At 38.7% G+C, this 9,673-nt stretch overlaps 2 protein-coding genes across 2 annotated transcripts; both read left to right on the top strand.

The window, feature by feature from the left end:
- The first annotated feature begins 1,296 nt into the window (after positions 1-1,296).
- LOC140176687 (uncharacterized) lies at positions 1,297-1,683 on the top strand. Its single transcript, XM_072208229.1, has one exon. The coding sequence runs from the start codon at positions 1,297-1,299 to the stop codon at positions 1,681-1,683; it is 387 nt and encodes a 128-aa protein (XP_072064330.1).
- A 6,286-nt stretch (positions 1,684-7,969) lies between these two features.
- LOC112729912 (uncharacterized) lies at positions 7,970-8,738 on the top strand. Its single transcript, XM_025780047.1, has 3 exons — positions 7,970-8,254; positions 8,378-8,617; positions 8,715-8,738. Exons 1-3 carry the CDS (start codon positions 7,970-7,972, stop codon positions 8,736-8,738), a joined length of 549 nt encoding a protein of 182 aa, XP_025635832.1.
- Positions 8,739-9,673: the final 935 nt, after the last annotated feature.

The raw sequence follows: 9,673 nt of genomic DNA, 5'->3' as shown, positions 1-9,673 counted from the left end.
ATCCTCCAACCCACAAGGGTGTGGAGCAGGTATCATACTTGATGATGGCCATGGCAACGTCATCGAACATTCCCTCAACTTCTCATTTAAAGCAAGCAACAATCAAAGTGAGTATGAAGCACTAATTGCCGGCCTTAGACTTGCTGCCGACCTAAACATCACTGAACTTAATGTATATTGCGACTCCTTGCTTATCGTCCAATAGGTAAACAACTTATACCAAGTAAAGGACCCTTTGCTTTCAAAATACCTGGATGTCGTACAAAATTTACTTTCAAAAATTTCTAAATATTAAATACAGCACATACCAAGGGAGAGTAATGGCCGAGCTGACATTCTGTCTAAACTCGCCAGCACTCAACCAAATGGGTCATTACTTTATCAGTCAACACTACTCAAACCAAGCATTGAACTAACACAAGTCTTAAGTGTAACACAGGAAGCAGATTGGAGATCCCCATACATACAGTATCTCCAGACAGGGATCTTGCCAGGCGACGTCGAAAATGCTCGACAATTCCGCCGACAAGCCTCCTTTTTTACAATTTATAATAATTGCCTATATAGACGAGGATTCTCTCATCCATTACTTAAATGTCTTTGTAGAACAGAAGCCGAGCTTGCACTTGCTGAGGCACATGAAGGGATCTGTGGTACACACCTCGGAGCCCGAAGTCTATCTTCAAAAATCCTCAGAGCTGGATTATATTGGCCGACAATACGAAAGGATTGTCAAGCAAAAGTTAAAAGCTGTAACAACTGCCAAAAACACAGTTCGGTTACACATCTCCCGGCCGAACTCCTACACTGTTCCGAGGTTAGTTGGCCGTTCAACCAATGGGGCATATATATTCTCGGACCTTTCCCCACAGCAGCAGGTTAGGTAAAATTCTTTGTGGTAGCAATTGATTATTTTTCCAAATGGATAGAGGCACAACCTCTAGCCAAGATTACATCACAAGAAATGCTTTTCTTTGTTTGGAAATATATTATTTGTCGATTCGGCATTCCTCGGCACATTATCACAGATAATGTTCGCCAGTTTGCCGATCAAAAATTCACATCTTTCTTGCAGAACTTGAAAATCAAACAACACTTCTCATCAGTAGAGCACCCATAAACAAATGGGTTAACTGAAGCCGCAAATAAAGTAATACTACATGCTCTAAGAAAGAAACTGGATGATGCAAAGGCCTCTAGGCCGAGCTTATCCCAGAGATCATATGGGGATACAATACAACAATTCACTCAACCACAAAGGAAACACCCTTCCGTTTAGTCTACGGTTCAGACGCAATGATACCAGTGGAGATCTCCCAATCCTCACTACGCATAGAATTGGCCGACCAAACTACACAAGACATAGCTCGGCAAACAGAACTTGATCTCATTGAAGAACTCAGATTATCCACAGCAATCAAATATTTAGCCATGCAACAGCACATTGCCCGAAGATATAACCAACGACTTCATCCAAGATCCTTCCGTGTAAATGACCTTGTGCTTAGAAAAACAGAACAAGCTAGGAAACCATCACCACATGGCAAACTAGCAGCTAATTGGGACGGCCCTTACCGAGTCACAGAAGTAATCGGCAATGGAGCCTACCGACTACAAACCCTAGAGGGTAAAAATCTCCCTAACACTTGGAATGTATCTTCCTTAAAGTCATATTACAGTTAAAACCAGGGACATGCCAGTACTCTTTTTCCTACTACCAAGATTTTTCCCACAAGGGTTTTGCTTAGAGAGGTTTTAACGAGGCTAGCCTACCTGGGCCTTTGGAATCAAAGGTTCTTCAATAAATATTTCATTTTATCAACTCATCACTTTCTACATTTCTCGCTTCATGCATAAACATATAATGCCGATCTATACTATCAATCTGATCATTCAGATACAATCAGTCATTCTGACTGCCGACCTTAAAACGGAATCCGATCGCTCGGATGCAATCAGTCATTCTGACTGCCGACCTTAAAACGGAACCCAATCACTCGGAAACAATCAGTCAATCCGACTGCCGACCTTAAAACGGAACCCAATACTCAGATACAATCAATGAATCCGATAGCAGACCTTATAATAGAAATTCATTCAAACAAATATCAGATCTTAATCGCAAGCCGAATTTACCAAACAAATTACCGATCTAAATCGGAATCCAGTCATTCCGAATTCAACAAATCCATCAAATCTCTTAGTAAGAATCAGAATGCTATAACCCGACTATGCCGCAAATATTAAACAAATAACGGGTCAGACTAACAAACTGCCGAACAAATCCTTCGCAACTGAATACATGTTAACCGATTTTAAATTAAAATCATAGCTGCTCACTAAAACACAATACAATTTTCACTATCTGATTCGGCATCACGAATTCGGCCTAATCAGTCCTCTACATGGTACTTCTCCATCAAAATAATAGCACTACACCATTAGTACCACTACTATATTTCGCATCAATGCCACATTCACAAACCAGAAAACCACCCACATATCATACAAATAACAATATCATATTATAGTCCTAACATGCAGAAGACAGCATGTAACCTGAAATACCAACAGTTTGTTGTTCACAAAACAGCAGCATACATAATATCACAAAATTAAGAGCAAATTAAGTCAAACAGCTGCAAAACAACACACAAACTAAACATTTTCATCTCCTTGCTCAGCAGCACCACCATCTTCAACTATAACGCATCCTGCACTATTTTGCCTGGATCCATTGCCGAGAAATCCACCTCGGGAGCCAGAAATCTCGCCTGAAGAACAGCCCTCTCAAATCCTTCAAGGAAGGAATCAAGAATTTCTCCTTGCTTGTTCTTCTCCACCACCTTCAACCGAGCAGTAACCTCGATCATACGGGTACTCATAGAAGATAAGTCTGCTTCTTTCTTCTTTAAATCTTCAACATCTTTGGCATAGCTCTCTTTCACTTCTTTCAAATGTTTCTCAACCTCAACTAACTTCACCTCAAGCTCGGAAACCTTAGCAACCTTTATAGCCAACTCTTCCCTCAAACTCGGATCCTCCTTTTTCTCAACCAACTTCCGATGAATCTTTTCACGGCTCCATCCTAAAGTCGCCAGCGGCAGACCCACAACCTGAGGATCAGACATTAACACATTACTTTTCCACAAAACAAAAACACAAATATAAACTTTTTACCTCACAAAATAGAAGTCACTTGCATATATTGATCAATCGCCACATCCCCCACCTCTTCCGCCAAACTAACATCAGACGGGGTCTGGCATACCTCATCAGCAGTGATCATGAAAGGATAATCTTTCCCCTAGAGCGACGACCTCTCACTCTGCTCAACAAAATCATGCAACTTCTTCTGGTTATCACAAAACCTATGAACCTCCTCCATCGGAACATCATCCTTCTCATCATCAGAAATGTCGGACAAATCCACCACAGCACCTTTTCTCTTCTTAGCAATAACTTTCCTCCTCCCTAGCCTTGGCTGATCAACCTCGCCAATACCGACCTTATCTGCCTTCGATGAGGATACCTCCTTATCCAAACCTTTGCTCTTCACACGAGACCTCAAACTCGCTGCAGATACACCTGGGTACTTACTACCTGAAAACCAAGAAAAACAAAAACATGTTCAAAAAACGTCAGATATGATACAACATCCACAATTCAAAATCTTACCCAGATAATCTATAACAGCAGCTTTATTTTCCTCCCAGTGCAGCAGAGCATAAACAGAAATCAACTCCTTCCGATCAACAACTTCAGTCAAAAGCTCAATTATGCACTCATCTTTTGGACTTATAGTTTCAGGTCCTAAAATATTTTGAGGCTCTGAACACCACCAGAGAAAAATTTTTTTCCCCAAATGCTCGTCCACATAGAACGGAAAGTCATCCTCGCAACTACTTACCTTAAGGTACATTTCCTTAAAGTTCTTAAAAGACGATTTATATAACTTGAACACACCAAACCCCGGAGAGTTGTTCAAGTTCACCCAACCACCCTTCCAAACACCCTTCGCCTGAAACAATGAGAAAAACAACTCCACTGATGGATTTTCTTCCAAAAATTCCATAAGAATCTCAAATGCCCGAAGGAAAGCCCAACCATTGGGGTGAAGTTGTGAGCGCGCACAGTTCAATTGCTTCAGAACTTTACGCTCAAAATCACTGAAAGGAATTCTCACCCTTAGTTCCTCCAAAACACAACTATACATAAAAAAATGCTCAAAACCCTCCCCTCTATGAAAAATTCTATCGTCAACCGTACAGGAGAGCAGCTCCAATCGAACCCCAGAATTAGCCCTAGCAACCTTAGACTTATCTATCTCATTCACAGCACCAACATCCAAAAACAGAGAAACACGATCCCTTACATCATCATTCACCCAGTCATAAGACCAATCTACCTCCCCTTTCGTTTCTTTCTCATAACCCATTGGAAAAACAGAAGCAGAGAAGGAGAAAAAGAGAACACGATTAAGCAGAAAAACTAAAAAGAACTAAGAGACACTCACCTCTTTTACTCATGTTTTGGTTGAAAACGCTTGAGAAAAATAAAACAGCAAGCATGCAAACCTTCAGAATTCCTAAACTTTAATTCACACACTTTAACCCAAAATCTCGCTTCCACTTCCCATCAAATCAGTCACGTCAAACCCAATAAACCCACCTTGGAAACACGCAAACTCATTAATACCTTCATTTAATTATTTTTCTATCCTAATCATGAATGCCTATAGTCTCAGTAACTGTTCAATAAAGCACCTTAACCTGGGGGCTACAAGACAGAAGCACACACCGAACTATTCAGCAGCCGACTCATACATCATTAAAAGCTCAACCTGCTTCATTAAACATTTTTTCAGGCTAAGCTTGGGGGCTGTGGTCTGGTCATTACAAATCCAATATTATAAATCGGCTTTATCATTCATAACTCGGCATTGTTCACATTATTACCCAGAAAATTGGCGTTATAGTTCGGCATTGCAGTCATTACTCGACAATTTACGTTATTAATCGGTATTACAGTTACTAATCGACAATCAATGTCATTTATTAAAAAGTGACGTTACAAATCAGCTTAACGGACTGCTTCACAAAAGTGAAACGTCCAACCTAACGTTTCACCCTTATTATTGCTCTTTAATACAGGAAATAAAGCAGGAACATAACCAATTTATACATTATCACCTATAAAAAGGTATGATGTTCTATCCTAAAAGATACATTGAATTCTCAATACTGACTTAAGTTTCGGAGTGCCTTTGCAGGTACACTCTCCCCTGTTTCTTGCTCAAAGCTCTACGCGATTGGACATCCTCTTGGAGTAAAGCTCGGATTACCACAAAGCTCAAAGGTCGGCACCGAAGATAACAACTCGACATCGATTCCTAGAGGCTGAGCTCTCCCTCCAAGTATCCATATAAGAACAATACTCACTCAGATGGTAATATTGTGGAGGAGCAAATTTCTGACAAGGTATTTATTAGAGGTTTTATTTGCCTGTGGATGTTCATTTTATATACAAAAGGAATGGTTGTTCTTGTTGCAAATCTATTATTATATTTTATTTTACATACAAAAGAGATGGATGTTCATTTCACATACAAAAGGGATGGTTGTTCTTATTGTAAATTCATTATTATATTTTATTTTACATATAAAAGGGATGGATGTTTATTTACATACAAAAGGGATGATTGTTCTTGTTGCAAATTCAGTGGGGAACTGGTTGGACAACAATGGTGCTGATAGGATTTTCAGGAGAGGCAATAGTGTTGGATGGTTAGAAATTTGAAAAGATAAGGTAAAAAAGTTTTGTTACTTGATTGGGGTGAATTTTTTTTTATCTTCGATGGACCAAAAAACGGCCCATTATTTATGTTGTTCAAATTTTCTGTTGTCTATCTAACAGAACCATTTTATTATATAAAATTACACATCTTATCTTTGGAAAGAAAAAATGCTATGCGTGTCCTAATTCAATCTTAGAACAATATACCTTTGCACACACAAGTATCTACATAAGTATTTACAATTGATATATCAGATTAATTTTAATGCACTAACAGTTTTTTAAAATATTTTGTATAATAAAAAAATTTTGAAAAACAAAAAGTTAGTCAAAAACTATCAAAACTTACTATTCTTGATTTTATTTAATGCACTCTATAATAAATAAATGTTAAATAAGTTAAATTTAAATTGATTATTTTTTGTCTCCTAAACATTACCGTTTACACAATCGTTCAATTATATTCATTTTTTGGGTGACTTTTTACGCAGTACAATCAATAATCTAAAAGATGGTGGTTATTTTTACTGATGTGATATTACGTAATTGAATACATGTATAAAATTATTTTGTATTGACAATGCATCAAAATTAAATTATTAGGGGACATAATAAACCCAGGTGAAGCAGGGGTTGCGGATGCTGAGGACTCGGTAATGGGAGGCTATGGAGATGATGAAGATGTTGTCGATATGGGGGGTAACAGGGAGGTGTGTAATGCAGGGGATGATGTTGGGAACACGGGTACTAAGGGTGAGAACAAGGCTAGTAGTGAAACTGCAAATAGGACCTGGACTGATGAGCATGTGGATCATGAATTTCATGTTGTTAATAAACATAGAGGTTCGGCAGTAGGCAAGGTGAGTTTGGGCACGGTGGAGATGAAATTGGGGAGACTCTAACAAGGGAGAAGGTGATGGAATTGATGGCGGTACAAGCGACAATCAGAGTTTGAAAGTGGAGGAGCAAACGATGAAAAACAAGAGGACATGGAAATTAGCAGTGGAATTTGGTGCAATATTATACAATAAAAAAGATGATATTATCGCAATTCTCCAAGCTCATAATGAAGAAAATGCTAAAAAAAAAGGGATTGGCAAAACAAATGTCGAAAGCAAAACACTACAGACCCAAAAATAAAAAAAAGGTATGTAATAATCTTTTAGAATGATTTTTAGTTCATGGAATGTTAGGGGGTTGAGTGGAGATGGAAAGTTAAGCATGGTAAAGGGCTTAAAGAAGAAATATAGACTGAATATGTTAGGATTAATTGAGACTAAAAGGTATGTAATGACGAGATTTGATATAGTGCGGCTTTAGGGGTGCGATAGTATGGGATGGGAATATATTGCGTCTAATGGTACATCGGGTGGGTTTTTGTTACTATGGGATGAAATTAAGTTTAGAAAGAATAATTGCTATAAAAGAGAGAGATGGTTGTGTGTTGAAGGGATTTTATTAAAAAATAATTTTAATTGCACTTTCTTCTTGGTTTATGGCGCTCATACTAGAGATGAGAAACTTGTTGTGTGGGAGGAGTTGAGCTATAATGCTAGATTATGCTAGGTCCCTTGTTACTTTATGGGGGACTTTAATAAGATTATCTAGGTAGAGGAAAGAAAAGGTACTAGTAGCTTAACAGTATCTGTTGACGTATTCAAGAATTGGATACAAGATATGCACTTAGTGGACTTACCCCTTAATGACCATAAGTATATATGGTTTAGAGGTTGTTCATGTGGTCGGATTGATAGAGTGATGGTTAGTCTGGAATGGATTGAGGAGTTCTCAGAGACTCGCCTAAGAGGAGGACCAAGGGGCTTGTCAGATCACTATCCGATGATAGTGAAAAATACAAAGATGAGAGGCGGCCCAAGACCGTTCAGAAACCTAGACTCATGATTTACAAATGAAGGTTTTCTAATAATGGTTAAGGAGGAATATAGGGGCTTAGGGGAGGTATATTTCACAGAAAAATTGAAGGCTTTGAAAGTTTTTATGGGAAGATGGCACAAGGGCAAGTTTGGTGATATGGATAAGAAAATTATGAAGTTTGAGGAAGAGATAATGAAGATAGATGACATAGTATGATGGAACAGTGGAGGCAAGAAATAAGGCATTGGTGACTTGCTGTGAAATATGGTATGTTAGAAAAGAGTTGCACTAGAAACAGATGTCACGATCTCAGCATGCGAAGGACATGGACAAAAACACCAGATACTTTCACTACATAGCTTCTTCGAGGAGGAGGAATAACAGGATTGATGCTCTGGTAATTAATGAAAGATTAGTTAGAAACTCAGCTAGAATAAAGATTGCTATCAGAGGGTTTTATAAGCAACTGTATCATCAAGAGGAGTCTCATGTGGTGAGCTTCAGGGATAGACTGGTGGATATGATATCTGAAGAGGATTCTGTGGCTTTAGAGGTATTGCCGTCAGTTGAAGAGATTAAAGAGGTTGTGTAGGACTGTAAATCATCTAAAGCACCAAGAAGTGATGGGTATAACATGAACTTTATTAAGAAGTATTGGGATGAGATTGAGACTGAGTTTACGACAGCTGTGACTGGTTTTTTTCAGACATTCAGACAACCAAAAGACTCTAATATTACATGGATTGCGTTGGCTCCCAAGTTCACTGGGGTTAAGGAAATCAAAGACCTTTGCCCGATCAGTATGGTTGGATGTGTGTATAAGGTGATTTCGAAGGTGATAGTTAGGAGGATGAGATCAGTGATACCAAGACTGGTTGGGGAGACTCAGAGTGTATTTGTTAAGGGTCGTAAAATACATGATGGGGCACTTATTGTGTGTGAAACTGTGCATTGGCTTAAAATAAGGAAAAAAAAAACTCAAGCTAGATTTTCAAAAGCATTACGATAAAGTCAAGTGGATCTTTGTGGATATCGTTTTGCAGAAGATGGGATTTGGGCGAAAGTGAAGGGAGTTGGTTATGGAGTGTGTCGGCACAACTTCTATGTCGGTTTTGATAAATGGTTCACCAATAAAGTCGTTTAAGATGGAAAGAGGTTTGAGATAAGGGGACTTACTATCTCTCTTTTTGTTTGTACTTGTTGTTGACGTCCTACATAGAATGGTCGGAAATGCAGTTAGGAACAGACGTATATCCCCATTATTAGTTGGGAGAGACAACATAGAATTGTCGCATTTTCAGTTTGCAGATGACACTATGTTGTTTTGTCCGCTAGAGGAGGAGACTATTAAGAAATACAAGAGGCTTCTACGATGCTTTGAGTTGATGTCGGGGTTAAGCATCAATTTTGACAAATCCGATTTGATCTTAATCAATTGTGACCAACAATGGGTGCAAAGTATGTGCAACTTGTTGGGATGCAAGGAAGTGATGCGTGAGCATCTTTCCTATCTTTTCCTAGTGAATTTGCATTCAATTTGTTGAGTTTAATCAAGAATTAATTATCTTTTAGCCACAATAGATGCTACTTTGAGTCTTGTGCAATTCTGTTTATTTTAGGTAGCATTTGGTTGGATTTGATGGAGCTTCCGCAGAAAAAGAGAAGAAGGCTATATAGGGCAGAAATGCTTAGAGGATGGAGAGGAAGCTTGCACAAATGGAAGGAGCACAAGAATTAAAGGAGATGACCAGCGAGGAGCGACGCGTGCGCGTACCTGACGCGTACGCGTGAAAAGTAAAGTTGCTTAGCGACGCGTGCACGTACCTAACGCGTACGCGTGACACGCGAAGAATACCATCGACGCGTACGCGTGACGTGCGTCACGTGCAGAAAACGATGATTCTTATTAATTCCGATTTAAACTTTAATTTTTAATAGAAAAAGATATTATTTTAGTTTTAGAAGATAGATTTTAAATTAATTAAGATTAGATATAAAAGGG

Source organism: Arachis hypogaea, chromosome 12, assembly GCF_003086295.3.
Source record: "Arachis hypogaea cultivar Tifrunner chromosome 12, arahy.Tifrunner.gnm2.J5K5, whole genome shotgun sequence".
Classification (NCBI taxonomy): Eukaryota; Viridiplantae; Streptophyta; class Magnoliopsida; order Fabales; family Fabaceae; genus Arachis; species Arachis hypogaea.
The sequence above is the reverse complement of the archived record's forward strand: the minus strand, read 5'-3'. Positions and strand labels throughout refer to the sequence as shown.